The 16,290-nt window shown below is 33.6% G+C and overlaps 1 protein-coding gene across 1 annotated transcript; it reads left to right on the top strand.

Moving 5' to 3' along the window:
- Positions 1–13,392: 13,392 nt before the first annotated feature.
- Positions 13,393–16,209, top strand: LOC132627414 (uncharacterized oxidoreductase At4g09670-like). Its single transcript, XM_060342757.1, has 2 exons — positions 13,393–13,923; positions 15,283–16,209. Exons 1-2 carry the CDS (start codon positions 13,459–13,461, stop codon positions 15,901–15,903), a joined length of 1,086 nt encoding a protein of 361 aa, XP_060198740.1. The 5' UTR covers positions 13,393–13,458; the 3' UTR covers positions 15,904–16,209.
- Positions 16,210–16,290: the final 81 nt, after the last annotated feature.

Here is a 16,290-nt window from a genome sequence, read left to right on the forward strand (position 1 = left end):
TTTGAGATGCGAAGTTATGAATAATCGTCTTACAATCGATTTCTTCTAGTAACTCTTTTTCAATTGATAATATACCTAATCCATCAATCACTCTTGAGACATTTTTTTTTTATCTTAAGTAAGATTTTATCAATTTTAGTTTTGAAAAACATCTTTCCGTTGAGGCAACTGTTACAGGAACGGTTAACATTATTCTATAAGCAATATAGGCATTTGGTAAAGAATCAATTTTTTTTTATCCGATTGAGTATATCGATTAGAGTATTATCTCATCTACTTGTACTATCTCCTTTTGCACTTTTAATTCGAGAAGTAAGTCTAAGCCATCAATATCAGGTGACTCTTATATTTCAAAGAAGATTCTAGGTTAAGGCAAATTTTTTTTCTTCAAATTTTCATCATGTAGTGATCTCAATTTTTTACCACTAAATAGAAACCCAAAATATTTCATAGGCTTCGAATTGCTCAAATTTATTGCGAAGCAAAAAATGGCTTGGTCTACTATGTATAAGAAGTAATCAACTCTAAAAGATTCTTCAAGAGATTTTGTGATTTCACTATCAACATTCTCATCAAATTGTTTCTTTCTATAGTACACGTTTACTATGAAATTCGGGTTCCATATTCATCTCAGATGCAATTCTTTGAGCAGAAATCATAGCAGTTATAAATCCTTCCTCCCTATATTTTTGAAAAAAAAAAAAAAGAAATCAAACCTCTTAGTTGATCTATGGCAACATCAATGTGCATATCTTTTGATTGTAAAGATTTGTTAACTGTGTTAACCTCAAACAATATATCATACCAGATAAAAATTCAAAATTTTCAAGTTCATATGGAAGGGAGGCTTGGTACCCAGGCCATCCAAAAGAAAGGAAGTTTCAAGTACTTGGGTCTATTATACAAGGAGATAGAGATATTGACGATGATGTCATACATCGTATTAGTGCAGGGTGAATGAAATGGAGGCTCGCTTCAGGAGTGTTGTGTGATAAGAAGGTTCCACCAAAGCTTAAACGCAAGTTCTACAAAGTGGTAGTGACACTGACTTTGTTGTACGGGGCGGAGTGCTGGGCATTCAAGAACTCGCACGTCCAAAAGATGAAAGTTACGAAAATGAGAATGTTGTGATGGATGTGTGGGCGCGCCAGGCGAGATAGGATTAGGAATGAAGATATCCGAGACAAGATGAGAGTGGCATCAGTGGAGGACAAGATGCGGGAAGCGCGGCTGAGATGGTTTGGGCATGTGAAGAGGAGAGACATAGATGCCCCAATGCGGAGGTGTGAGAGATTGGCTGTGAACGGTTTCAGAAGAGGTAGAGGTAGGCCGAAGAAGTATTAGGGAGAGGTGCTTAGACAGGACATGGCGCAGTTCCAGCTTACCGAGGACATGACCTTAGATAGGAGGCTATGCAGGACTCAGATTATGGTAGAAGGCTAGTAGGTAGTCCCATGTATCCCTTCGTACCAGTAGTCGCTGTTTTGATCTTCATTTTATTGTCCTTTGATTCTTGCAACTATATATTGTTTCTTGTACCTCAATTATCGTATTGATCTGTGGTGGCTACTGCTTCTTTTTTTCTCAGACTATTTTATCATGGCTTTTTCGCTTCGTTAGTTTCATTTTCGTATTACTTTGAACTATTTGTGCTTATTTGACCTTTTCTTGTCATGTTTTCTCTTGAGCCAAAGGTCTTTCGAAAACAACCTCTCTATCTTTCGAGATGTGGGTAAGGTCTGCGTACACTTTACCCTCCCCAGACCCCATACTGTGGAATTTCACTGGGTATGTTTGTTTATTTATGTTGCTAAACAATTTGCTTCACTTTTAGTTTTTTGAATTCTCACTAACTTCTACTAATTTTAGTAAAGCATCTCTTACTTGTGGAGTTTGAAATCTTGTGACTTGAATACTTTCAATACGACTTTCCCACCGTATTTCTGACAATGATTTAAGAGTTAGGCTAAACACATTATCTTTTAAGACTTTTCACCTTTTAGTGGAAGAAGAAAATAATGTATATATACATTGTACCACTCCAAAAAAATAATATAGCTTTTGTGCAAGAATTAGCCGTGTCACAAAGTACTAAATTTAGACCATGACAACCGCATGGAGTATAAAATGATCTAGGATTTATATCTAGAAGTTTTTTTTGAACTCCTTGGCGTTTCCCCTTCATATTAGATCCATTATCATATCCTTGTCCTATTTAACTATCAATATCAGGTCCAATATTTTTTGTCTCATCTACAATAACTTCAAAAAGACCTTTTCCACTTTTATCATCCATTTTTGAAAATTCCAAGATGTATTTAGTAATCTTTATTGGAGTTTGCTGAACTGTGCACACTCTGCACTATAAAAGACATTTATTCTTGATGACTAGTATCCGGCATGCAATCAAGTATGATTGAAAAATACTTTGTTTCCATAATTTTTGTAATAATTTTATTCTTAATTTCAATTGCCAACAAATTTATCAATTCATTTTGTATTTTATATCCTAGGTAATGATTATGAATTTCATCATGTTTAATTCGTCTGATATGCTCTTGCATAATTGGATCAAATTCTGTAATCATTTCAGTTAGACTTAAAAAAAATTCGTTGTTTTCTTGATATATCTTTTCATTTCCCCCCCAAATGCCAAATTATTTTTTCCAAGAGTTTTCATCACGGAAATAATTCTTGACAGTACATTTTTCCAGCACTCTCTATCTCTATTGATTTGATCTTGAACATCTTTATCAGTCGTTTTATTTGCGCAATCTCATTACTAAATCAATCCATGCACCATATTAATAATATGCTCGTTTGATATTTCATGATCTTTAAGCTTATCACTAAGGTTTCTCCAATCTCCACTACCTTCCCTTGCTAGTTTAGCGTTACTAATACTACAATTTGTATTAAATAAATTACAACAAAAACAAAATACTTTTTCCAAGTCTTTAGAATAAACTAACCATTTTCTTTCATGTATTTCCCCATTTGCTAATTTTTTAAAATAATGGGTAGTTGAAAAATGTCTTGATAATTTATCATTTGGAAATTTTTTCTCAATAATTCTATTTGGTCCCTTTTCTACTAATAGATCCCTCAACTTTGTATAAATATTAGTCCAATAACTAGGATCATCTATGTCTTTAGGAATACAATCATATGGTTCATTAAGTTCTTGATTTTCTTGAGGATCTATGTGTCACGCCCCGAGTCATGGCCTGGATGTAACACGGCACTCGGTGCCTTACTGCATGTGACCGAGCGAACCACATGGCTTGCTGAATCATCATGAGGCATACATGAGCGGAATATGACATAAACATGATAAGCCTAAACATGGGATATCATAATTATCAAATAAAATACTTGTTTTAAGAAAACATGAATGTGGATTGTCATAGATAATGAGCCAAAGATGGCTATACGATCTAAACATCTGACATAGCATAACTGTCTAGTCTATGAAACCTCTAACATGAGTCTGAACTGCTAAACGTAACTGCTGGGACAAGGCCCCCAGCATACCTTAAATGCATAACTAACATAAAGTAAATAATGACTAAACCCCGAAGAAGATGGGGCTCACCAAAAGTTGATACGTGGGTGGTCCTATAGAGTAGATCCGTCGTCCTATGTATCTGTACCTGCATCGTGAAATGCAGGCCCCCGGCAATAGAAAGGGGACGTCAACACATTGAATGTACTGGTATGTAAAGCAACTGAATGAAATAAACATGGCACATGAAATAACATAATGAGAGCTGGAACTGAAACTGAAACCTGATCATGAACATGTGTATCACACATGGACATAAATACATATATAACATGGGTAAAAACATTTTAAAAGTTGGGAGAGCATTAATATAACCGACATGTGACCACCATGTTGACACGTGGCATTTGATCTCTGCCTCGACCAGCTAAGCCATCCTGTACCTTACCGGGGTACAAGACGTGAACATGACATAAATGGATCCAAATCCCTCAATGGAGAAAATATGAAGGAATCGTCCTACTGGGCGGAGCGATCCTTATCCCACGTTGGCATACGTAGTTTCAAGTATGAAACCTTCTCGACAATATGTGCAACTCCCAAAAACATGAACATGATATAGTTGGCTAAGAAGCCCATGATTTTCGTGAAATAACTTGTAATCACGATTTCACGAAATAACTTGTAAACATGATTTCATGAAATAACTTGTAATCATGGTTTCATGAAATAACTTGTATTTAGCATGTATGTATCTTGAATCATGACATGAAGATAATTATATAATATCATTGCATGAAAACTTGTAAACATGTAGGATATTCATGAAATAAGGATTGTTATTTAAAAACATGCATGCAAGAACCCATTGAATACGAGATATGGGTGTTCATGGATTACGGATAGATTCTCAATAATCATATGGAGTTATTAAGAACACAATGATAGAATAATAGCAATTCATGCATAACCTATTCATGGACATAGACCTGGGGTTGTCATGAACATGGTGTAGAAACCCTAGTTTTCGTAAAGATTCATACTTTATAGAATAAGAAGCATGGGGAAGAACAATGATTTTCCCACACGTAGATAGCACCCTACATACATTAATCGCTCCAAAACTTGAATTAAAAACTTAAACTTTGAAGAAGAACTCTAAAAGCTAGAATCTTGATCTTTATGTGGGTTTTCTTGAAAACCCTAGGTTAGGAATGATGAATTCTTGATTAGTAATCATGGGTACATGTTAGAATTAACTTGGAATGACTTAGAATGACTTACCTTAGAGTATCTTGAGTTTGGGAGAGAAGAATTTCGTCCTTAGGGTTTGGGAGAATGAAAAATGGGAACAAAATAAGACCATACCCATTTTAAACGAGTTTTCTGCCAAAAATGGGAAATGTGCGTCCTAGGATGTATGGCCTGTACTTGAAAGTACGTCCAACACTCCTTGGGCGTACATTGGGTGAAATTTCCAGTGAAAATTCAACTCTATCACCCTTCAGTAAAATGGTCATAACTCTTTGTATGAATGTTCATTTGACCTCCATAATATACCGTTAGAAATTTCTTTCAAAGATCTACAACTTTCAAGAAGGAAGTTTTCCCAAATTCCTAACGCAAATTCTCGAAAACTGGCCATGAATAAAGATTCAACTCTGCCACCTTTAGTAAAATGGTCATAACTCTTTGTACGGATGTCCGGTTGACCTCCATAATATAACGTTGGAAAAGTATTTCAAATATCTACAACTTTCAAGAAGGAAGTTTTCCCAAATTCCTAACGCAAGTTCTCGAAAACTGGCCATGAATGAAGATTCAGCTCTGCCACCTTTAATAAAATGGCCATAATTCTTTGTACGGATGTCCGGTTGACCTCCATAATATATCGTTGGAAAGGTCTTTCAAATATCTACAACTTTAAAGAAGGAAGTTTTCCCAAATTCCTAACATAAATATCCAAAAACTGGTCATAAGTACATACTGTCTTAGACTTAGACGAATTTAGAAGGCCTTAAGAACTTCAATTTTTTGTTTGACTTCGAAATGACTGTTTATCACCCGAGTTCATCCCAAATGGATTCGTATGGCTAAAATATCACCTTTATACTAGATTCATACGTTCACACCTAATTCGGATTTACGAGATGTTACACTATGTTAGGTTTTTCATTAGTTCCCTCCTTTTTATCTTGAGTGGCATTGCCATCTAATTCAACTAGATTAGTGACTTGTTTATCTAAAGAACATTCTACTATATTTTTTTATTTTGTTACAAATTTATCAAGAGCTCCTTTTGGGATTGTATTAAAGATTCAAGTCTTCTCTTCTTTTTTTTTTTTTTTTTTTTTTTTTTTTTTTAAAGTTTTGAATAACCGGATTCACATTTTCTAGTAGACATATTAAAATCTCAATAAAAAATAATAGAGAAATATATGCTAAGTCACAAAATTATCAAGAAAACTAAACTTTAGATGAAAAATAATACTAAAGAATTGAAATAATAGAACATGATCAGAAAATAATTATTTGTTGCTTCCTATAGTTCCAACACTGCTTGATATTCCAGAAAGTAGATTAATAATTTTTTGCCACACTTTTCTCTTGTTTATTTCCAAGACCCAATGGAAGACCCTGTGTTATATCACTAGATCTCAATTTTTCATATATAAATGTAACTAATGTATCTCCTTCGTAAAGGGTTTCCCCATAATGTCCATGAATAGTTGCTCGGGGGGGGGGGGGGGGGGGGGGGGATATTGTCAAGAAGAAAATATTTTTGAGGAATAAAGATGAATAAAGGTGAAGTTTTTGTTGGAAAGAGAAGAAAGAAAAGTATTTTATAAAGATAAAGAAAGGAAGTAGAAAAGTTTTTCACAATCTTGAAAAAGGTGAAAGAGAAAATATAATTATCTTGTCACATCCACTATCTATACGTTCGAAAAATCTGAATTTAGGGCTTCTTTTTTTTGGTCAAATAAGTGGTTTAACAAGTTCTCTTTCCTTTTTAATAAAACAATGCAATAGTACATTTTTTTTTCTTTTTTTACAAAAGGTGAACTGTTTTATGTACAAAATGGAGTCCTCGAAAGGTGAGAGCCTAAAGCCCATGCTTTGTGGGCTTCACCCTACGACCGACTCTGATTCTACCCTCTCCAGACCTCCCTTGTGTATTACATTGAATATGTTATGTTGTTGGTGTATTTGTTACTTCGTGTAGCAATCCACAAATCTAGAAAAAAGAGGAGAGCAAGGATTTGGACGAATTTGAATTTTAAAAGATAATAATGTAAAAGTTTGGGAAAGAGGGGATGCAATTTGAATCCTTTAGAGCCCCACGTTGTTTCTTAGATGTTACGGGATTTTTTTTTTTTTTAAATGTAATTATAAAGTAGATTTCATTGATATTAGTAATTTAAAGCGTGAAAGAAATCAGAAAGCTTAATAAACAGTGGCAGAGTCAGAATTTCCTTCGAGGAGGTTCAAAATATAAAAAAGTAAACATATGAAGAAGTCTAAGAGGATTCAACATCTACTATATACACATAAAAAATAATTTTAATCTTATAAAAACAGTGTTTTTTTCTGCCGAGGGGGTTTAGATGACCACTCTTGGCTCTATGTGGCTCCGCCATCGTTAGTAAAAGAGAGTTGGGTATAACATATTTTTCACGCCCCATCTTGCTTCCACTTTCACCCCACCACCATCTCACCCGACCGTGAATAGTTACCTTTTTCTTAACATCTTTTTTTCCAATACAAATTATTCATAACATACAAAAAGAATATGTAATTTCAAGGATAATTTCTATTGATTCAAATCCTTGAAAAGTGTTTTTCGTGTAAAGAGATAGCTGACAACTTTTCTACCAAAAAAACAAAACATAGGTGACAACTGGCAGCTAGTTGTATGGACAAGTAGTTCTTTTCTAGTTGAATTTTGAATCTCGTGATTTTCCCAAAATCTTGTCCTTCTTTGAAACCGAACGGAGAAAATGTAACCCCAATAAATTAAAGAAATTAATATTGTTGTATCAACAACTAGTTCCTCCAACCAGCATGTAACATGTTCAATTGTATGCTGAAACTACATAACTGTATTTTATAATCTTCAGATTATAGGAAAAAAATTAAAGAAATCAAATACGCCTGAAACTGTTGGTGGGGTGGGGTTGGGAGTGGGAAATGTATAGAATTAGGAAAGCGATTTACATTCACAAACAGTTGTGACCGCAAATACTGCAAGATTATCAATTTTTTTTTAAAATAAAAAACTCAAATCAATCGATTGAGCACATTTCCATATTAACTGGGATCTAAGATATTGCTCCACCTATTTTAACAACTGAACTTTTATTTATGTAGATTTTATTTGAATTTGTAAAAGCTTTGCAAATGACTAGCGCGTACCAAAGAAGAATTTATCGAAGTTCTCAGTACATATTATTCTTGGTGTATTAAAAATGTGCAGTTGTCGGATGAAATAAACTAAAAATATTTGGTAAATAGAATGGGCCAGAGATGACAAACAACTGAATTAGAAGAGATACGAGGAGAGTCACGAGTGATTCTATTTTTTCGAAAAAAATCTACATGTGAGAGTACGACATTTCGATAATATAACCATAAAAAGTTATCTCGGGGAAATTGTTTTGTAAGAGTGGCCAAACAATTTTTTTGAGATGCAAAATCCATACTTCCAAGAATTCATCCAAGTGTCGTTTTACCTGTCACAATTACAAATACTACCAACAAGAACTCAAAAATCCAAATCACTTCGAAAAATGACAAAATCAATTAGAAAAATTGCCATTACAAGAAACAACACTACCAACAAGAACTCAAAAATCAATCATTGTGCCATGTCATTATTTATGTAAGTCGTAAGAGACAATTAGAGCTTTTAGACTCCAAAAATGAAAAATTGAAGGAACTTTTTTGCGGCCTAAAAGTGGCTTGTTCTACACTTTTCTATTTCTTAGAAAGATTCAGGAGAAACATTTTTTTCTCAAATTGAGAAGGGAGAGAGGAGAAGAAAATAATTTTTAACCATAATTGAACACTTCTGATTAATTAAATAAATCTGATCCTTTAGATTAGAAAAAAGACATGTCTCAAATTAAGTAGGCGTTTGGACATGAAAATTAAATATTTTTCACTTTATTTTGGAGTTGGAGTTGAAGATGGAGTTGTGTTATAGTTTTTGCAAAGATTTTTTTTTTTTTTTGGAAACTCCAGGAAAACCCGCAGCCGCTACCCGTTGGGTGCGCACTGGGTAAACCCCCCACTGTGGAATAGCTTGCAAACCCCACAGGGGAGGTTAACCGCACTAGGCAAGCCCTGTGCGACAGGCTCAACTGAGAAGGCATTTGGGGGGGGGGGGGGGTGTGGGTTTGAACCCGCAACCTCCCTTAAGGAAGCCTCCCCTCAAACCAACTCAGCCACACCCGAAGGTGCTATATTTGGTTGTTTGAATATATTGAAAGTGGAAAAAATGGGGAAAAAAAGTGAAAAACAACTTAAACAAGTTTTGGTTGTTTTCCAAATTCTAAATACAACTTCAAGTTGTATTTGAAATTTTATGGCCAAATACGTAAAGTCAAAAAAATATTTTCGAAAAAAAGTGAATAATTCTCATGGACAAACGGGAATGTAAGGCAGTATTTGAGAAAATGGAGAAATCCTACATACTGGAGGAGAGGCGATCCATTCCAAAGTTAAATTTTATCCACATTTCCCAGGGATGAGATATTGTTCGTCCAATCGTATGATCTCATGATGAGATGCGAAACAGGTGGCTAAGATGGATTTATAACATTTTTGGCCAAGTTTTTAAAATGAGCTTATTTGAAAAATGCTTTTTTCAAATTTGAACATCAATTAGTATTTGATCAAACTTTTAAAAATGCTTATAATAAGTGTATTTTTTCTCAAAAGTATTTTTCAAAAAAATGCTTCCGGGAAAAAGCTACATTAATTAACTTTTGAAAAACAGTTTTTGCTACTCCCCAAAAAAATTTATTTTATCCCAAAAGCATAATCAAACACCTCACTTTTTAAAAATAAACATTTTTTAAGAAAACTAAGCTTGGTATGTGGTTATTCTTTGCAATATTTAAGGATTTTTCTCACGGACAATAAATCCTCTTTCAACTTAATATGTTTAATATATTCTGGAAGGCCGGCGAGGTCACGCTGTCGGCGCTTCTCTCCTTCAGTGCGTGTCTCTTTCGTTTCAATTCTTTTAATATTTATTTCTTCTTTTTACAAAAGGATAGCAATAATTTAAACTTAAATTACTAAAAAGATAAAAATAATCAAAATCCAGCTTAATTCCTCCTTGGTACACTAGGAGTAGGGGTGTTAACATAAGAGAGTTACATAAAGTCAATAAATAAATGATCACTTGTCTAAAGTTATAAAGCTAAATTTGATACCTTTAAATACAACTGATGTACTAGGTGCTCTCTAATTTTAACATTTTGAATTGCCTTATTTTCTACGTGCTTAGCTTATTTTCAAGTCAATGGTTAGTTACTTTTCTAATTTCAACTATTGTAAATCTTTTCAAGTTTAAATTATGGTCTGAATATTCAAACGAAAGACTTCACATATTCTTGAAAGGATAGGCAATTTAAATTTCAACCTTGACATATTCTTCTATGTTTCACGTGTTGGACTTTATGGGAATATCAATTGACAAAGGGTCCGGAACAAAAATGACTCAATAAAAAATCAAGTGAATTAAAATACCTCAACAAAAAAAAAAGTTACAAAACTACTTTTAGAGCAGTAAAATACTGGGCTAAAGCAGTTCACGGAAACAGAGCCGTTAACTGCTTTAGCGCAGTATTTTACTGCGCTAAAGATTTTTTTTTGGATATTTTACCAAATTTAATTGTGTTTTAGACCTTCATTTCTTGGAAGTCCACCATATGGTTCTGCTTCCTTCCACACGGAGATCACGTCAAGAAACAAACAAATAACGTACACACAAACAGGCAGTAAGCTATACAGTTGAATGACTTGAAAGTAGCATGTACAAATTTTAGTATTTGTAAACAGTTCATGCGACAAATAAAAGTTTTGAGTGAAATATTGAAGAATTAATTTGAAGATGTATTCAACTGAAATTTCTAATTACTCACGAACGTTTAATTCACAAATTTTCAAGTGAAACTACTCAATCTTTGTATCAAATTAACAAATGAAAGATATTTAATTATGCATCTTAGTTACATAATTATGCATCTTAGTTACTTTTTGAAGAGTTAAAAGGATATTTTCTTTGACCATAATTTTCTCAAATACTTTCTAAATATTTTAAATTGCTAATTACATATTGTGACTTGTAATACTTTTTATTTAGTTTCAAAAGATTAAAAAATTTATACCCGAATTCACACCAAATATTAATTAATTTGACCCTAGTACTTCAAATCAAGCCACATAGTCAATTAAGACGGAGGGAGAATTATTTATATTTTTTTGTATTTATTATTTAAATGTTTTAATTTCTTACTCTTTTATCCAACGTTCTGTAAATGATCATTTTTAATAATATTAAAATTAAATTTATTAAGTTTGATGTGAATGAGACAAACAAATCATTTTGACATCACTAAAGTTCTTTTAGGAAAAATCATAAAAATACTCTCAGACTTGACACGAATTTCAGTTATATTATACATAGCCCTTATTCCATATTTTGGGACATGTCACGATGTTAGATTTCGACTAAGCATACCGTGCAGTATCTGTCAACTTACTTATGCTCTTATACACGACTTGCTCATGGTTCTTGATATGCTAAGTAAGCCTTACTATACTCAAAATTACTAATAATATGCTAGATTATAAGGAAGATGAGAAATTTGTCAATTTTTTTTATATTATTCAAGACTTGAATGATTTTCTTGATTGATTTATAAATAAATGGTCACCCCATCTATATACTAATCTCCTAAAGATTAATGTGTAAATAATATTTATGTACAAGTCCTTTATATTTACAATAAAAGAGTTTTCTGTAAAATAATCTATAAAACTAGAAGGTCTCAAGGACTTTCTTAAAAAATCATGGGATCTAAGGTCTTATAAAAAAAAATGTCCATATTTTTCTAAACCTTACAACTACTGCTACTCATAAGATTCCTATATGACAAAAACAATAGCTTAAATGATAAATTGGTCAACTTTATTTTTTCCAACACTTGGTTATTTTTTTCATACTTTGACCAACGATTAGTCGTGTGTCAAAACTCCGAAACGTCAATATTTTATATAAAACCTGATATTTTTTTTCTGCGTACAATAATGTAGGCTCAATACATCAAGGATACGTAAACGTTCGGATCGTCATCTTAGGGGTTGAAAAGGTGCCCGAAGTAAGTTTTGTTTGAAAACTTTAGGTTTAAGTGTTCTATATACATAGACGTCCATTTTTGTTTGAAGACTTGTTGTCATTAGCTTAAAGTTTTTTATTTTTAGGGTTTAGATTTAAGTGTGCTATTTTTTAAAGCGTAACTTTATTTTGAATATACGCGATTTTTTGCGTTCGGACGTCCGATTTACGCGATTTTTTTTTCAACTTACGCATTAAAAAATAACACACTTAAAAAACACTTAGTGTTTTTTCATAAAAAGATCGCAGCATCTTATTTTAATAAATCTTTTCTTTGCAACACTTAGTGTTTTTTCCATACTTTGACCAACGATTATTCGTGTGTCAAGACTTCGAAACGTCAATATTTTATATAAAACCTGATATTTTTTTCTGCGTACTATAATGTAGGCTCAATACATCATGGATACGTAAACGTTCGGATCGTCGTTTTAGGGGTTAAAAAGGCACCCGAAGTAAGTTTTGTTTGGAAACTTTAGGTTTAAGTGTTTTATTTTTTAAGGTTTTGATTTAAGCGTGTTATTTTTTAATCAAGACATAACTTTATTTTGAATATAAATCTAATTCTAAAAAATATAAGGTGAAAAGTTGTAAAGTGGTCAAACTTTAGATAATCATAACTTTGCGCTGGGATGTCCGTTTTACGCGATTTTTTTTTTGATCTTGCGTATTTTTTCGTGATCTACGCAGACAAACGGCCACAAGGCGGTTTGGCCGAGCCAACTTTTAAAAAAACACTTGTTATCCTATTCTATTTCAATTTTCTTCCAAATTGGCTTGAAGTTTTTAGTTTTCTTTACTTATAATACGATGATACGCAATAGATTTTAACGTAAAAATTCCGGGGCAATGTATCTGTGAATGCTAATTTCACTTTTGTGGTTTCAATTTTTTAAAATAAAGCTGACTAATTTTCTCGACATATAAAGTTGACTAAAATACACTTAAATCTAAAGTTTTCAAACAAAATTTACTTCGAGTACCTTTTCAATCCCTAAAATGACCATCCGAACATTTACGTATCCTTGATATATTGAGCCTACATTGTTGTACGCAGAAAAAAATATCAGGTTCTATTAACGTTTCGGAATCTTGACACATGACTAATCGTTGGTCAAAGTATGGAAAAAAACACTAAGTGTTGCAAAAAATAAAGTTGGCCAATTTTTTTTAACTGTTTCTATAATATAGTATTTTACTGCGTTATAGAAATTTTTATTTTTATTTTTTTTACTGGGTACCTTTAGCGCAGTATTTTATTGCGTTATAAAAAATTTTATTTTTATTTTTTTTGTTAGGTACCTTTAGCGCAGTATTTTACTGCATTAAAGGACTTAACCGCGCCATTACGGTTAAGTCATTTAATGCGCTAAAGGTATTTTTGTCTTAACTTTTTTTTTTTTTTTGGTGTATTTTGATTCAAAAGATTTTTTTTTTTTTTTGGGGGTCGGGACTCCTCCTCACACTATAAATATCATTAGTTGATTTTCTCTTCCACTATCCACACTCCTCACACTTTCCTTCTTTAACAAAAAAATAAAATAAAATGGCAGGGTCATCACCTATACGTTTCGGCATATTAGGCTGCGCTAACATAGCTCGCAAAGTATCACGCGCCATCACACTCGCTCCAAACGCTATTATCTGCGCAATCGGTAGCCGTACGATCGAAAAAGCAACAGCTTTCGCTAAAGAAAACAATTATCCATCAACTACTAAGATTTACGGGAGTTATGAGGCCGTTTTGGATGACCCTGAAGTTGATGCTGTTTATGTTCCTCTTCCAACAAGCCTGCATTTAAAGTGGGCTGTATTGGCGGCCCAAAAGAAGAAGCATGTTTTGCTGGAAAAGCCCGTTGCGCTAAACGTGAAGGAGCTGGATATCATACTGGAGGAGTGTGAATTGAATGGGGTGCAGTATATGGATTCTACTATGTGGATGCATCATCCTCGTACTGTTAAGATGAAAGAATTCATCTCTGATTCTCAGCGTTTTGGACAACTCAAATCGGTAATCTTTTTGTTTTTTGGTTAATTTTTTTTTTTTAATTTGTGTACTAAGTACTACTGTAATTGTGTTTTGATTCGACGATAAAAACAATTATAGTGATCGGAAAAAATGGGGCCCAAATTTTACTATTGCTGGTCCTTTTAATTTGGTGGGAAATACATAGAAGAGTCGTGAAAAATGATAAGGATTTTTTGGGGGTAATGAGGTGGATTAATTTTATTGGAGACGAAAAGGAAGTACTGTAAGAATTACTTAAATAACTAGAAACTAGAAAGTACCATAAGAATTAAATAACGATACCAAACTTAAAATCAAATAATTGGAACAAAATGTAAAGCATTCAATATATTACATTGAAAGCCTAAGGCCTAAAATCGTACAGTACTAACTTAAACGAAACCATATAGGAGTATTTTTTCTTTCTTTCTATTTTTTCTATTTTCCTTTGCTAACAAACAAATTAAGAGCTAATTAAAGCTCAAAATACTAATGTCATAAAATCCGAAAAATAGCACGTGAGACTGTTTTTTGGTAATTACCAATTTCATCTAAAGTGAAATTAACTAAAAGTGAGTGCAAAAGTAAATCTTGAAGCTTTTTCCTTTTCAAAGCGTGTAAAAGCTACTCTGAATACCGATTAAATGCAAATGCCAACTTCAGGATCCGACCAAGAAAAGGCTAAATGATAACTGAGTATAGCACTTTTTTTGGGGTAATCTGTCAAATGTAAAGTTTTCATCCTCGATTTATGTGGTAGAAGTGTTCAATATGCACATGCTCAAAGCTGTAATGTAGACTGTAGTATAGAGAAAGTATTGACTCCCCTATAATGTACTATACGTTTGGTTATATGATATCTCAACTCGAGGTTCGAGATGGAGACTTTAGTGATTAAAAGAAAAAGAAAAGTGAGGTTCAACCTAAGAAAAAAATATTTAGACGCTAAAATATGGTTAGAAGGAAAGAAGTTAACAAAATTAGGTGCCTTGTCTACGACAGCAGGGGATTTGCCTTTTGGGTCAAGTTCGTCGCACGGGACTTGCATATGTGGGTTATCTCTCCTGTATGGTTTGCGAGCTATTACACAGGAGCTGGGTTTACTCTGTGCGCACCCAAAGGGTAGCAGCTGCAGGTTCTCATGTCATACAAAAAAAAAAAAAATTAACAAAATTAGGTGTCTACAAAAAGAAAGCAGAATTGATGCAGAATACTTTATCAGAGTTGCGAGAACCCAAGTGAAGGCTTCTGAGTTTACTGCCTTTTCCTACCCAGCTTCTGTTTGCTCTTTAATCCAAGTATATATGGGCACTGACTCTTCCCGTAGGGATCCCTGAAGATGGTCTTATTTTTTATTAACAGGTGCACAGCACATTTGCTTATCTTGGTGACACAGAATTTCTTAAGAATGACATTCGTGTAAAGCCTGATCTTGACGCTCTAGGTGCTCTAGGTGATGCTGGTTGGTACAGTATTCGTGCAATCTTGTGGACTACTGATTACGAATTGCCCAGAACAGTGACAGCTCTGCGTGATCCAGAATTTAATGAAGCTGGAGTTATCCTATCTTGTGGCGCTTCTTTGAGTTGGGAAGATGGAAGGGTGGCAACTTTCTATTGTTCGTTTTTAACCAATTTGGCCATGGATATCATTGCTAGTGGATCCAAAGGACACTTTCGGGTCCATGACTTTGTAATTCCGTTTCAAGAAAATGTTGCTCCATTTTATACGGAGGAAGGTTCAAGGTTTGGTGAACTTTGTACATCGATTCATCCTGAACCAACTGAGCAAAAAGTCGGCACAGATCTTCCTCAAGAGGCTCTCATGGTAAAGGAGTTCTCTAACCTGGTTGCAAGTATCAAAGGAGGAGGCTCTAAACCAGAGAAGAAGTGGCCAACAATTAGTAGAAAGACACAACTTGTGGTTGATGCTGTCAAGGCATCAATTGACAAGGGTTTTCAGCCTGTTGAGGTTGTCTATTAGCTTGTCTGTTATTATGTTCTCTGCGAAATCGAATGCTATGTTGTTGTATCTGAATGCTGTATTAGTGTATTTTGGCTGTTGTATTTCTGAATAAAGGCGATGTTGGCTTCTTCCAATATTGTAATCTCAGTTTGTTGACAGTGTGTCAAACTTGTATTGAGTCTTTGGAATGGTTACTATTTACTAGTAATATGCCACCATACAAGACTTGGGAAAAATATAGTCTAGTGGTAAAGACCTTATCCAACTTGTACTCTTCTTTGCGTTCAACTTGGATAATTTACTAATTCTGTAGTTTGATCTCGAGGTACTTGCTCCTTTCTTTTCTTTTCTTTTCTTTTTTCGTTCTTTTTTGCTTTCTTCTTGTTATTTTTCTTTTTATAATTG

Source organism: Lycium barbarum, chromosome 2 (genome assembly GCF_019175385.1).
Source record: "Lycium barbarum isolate Lr01 chromosome 2, ASM1917538v2, whole genome shotgun sequence".
NCBI classification, from domain to species: Eukaryota; Viridiplantae; Streptophyta; class Magnoliopsida; order Solanales; family Solanaceae; genus Lycium; species Lycium barbarum.

Bases quoted from the DNA above. Each gene is read 5' to 3' on its own strand.
- LOC132627414 (XM_060342757.1), top strand. From the start codon at position 13,459: ATGGCAGGGTCATCACCTATACGTTTCGGCATATTAGGCTGCGCTAAC. The intron at 13,924-15,282 runs GTAATCTTTTTG...TTTTATTAACAG, and splicing joins GTTTTGGACAACTCAAATCG to GTGCACAGCACATTTGCTTA.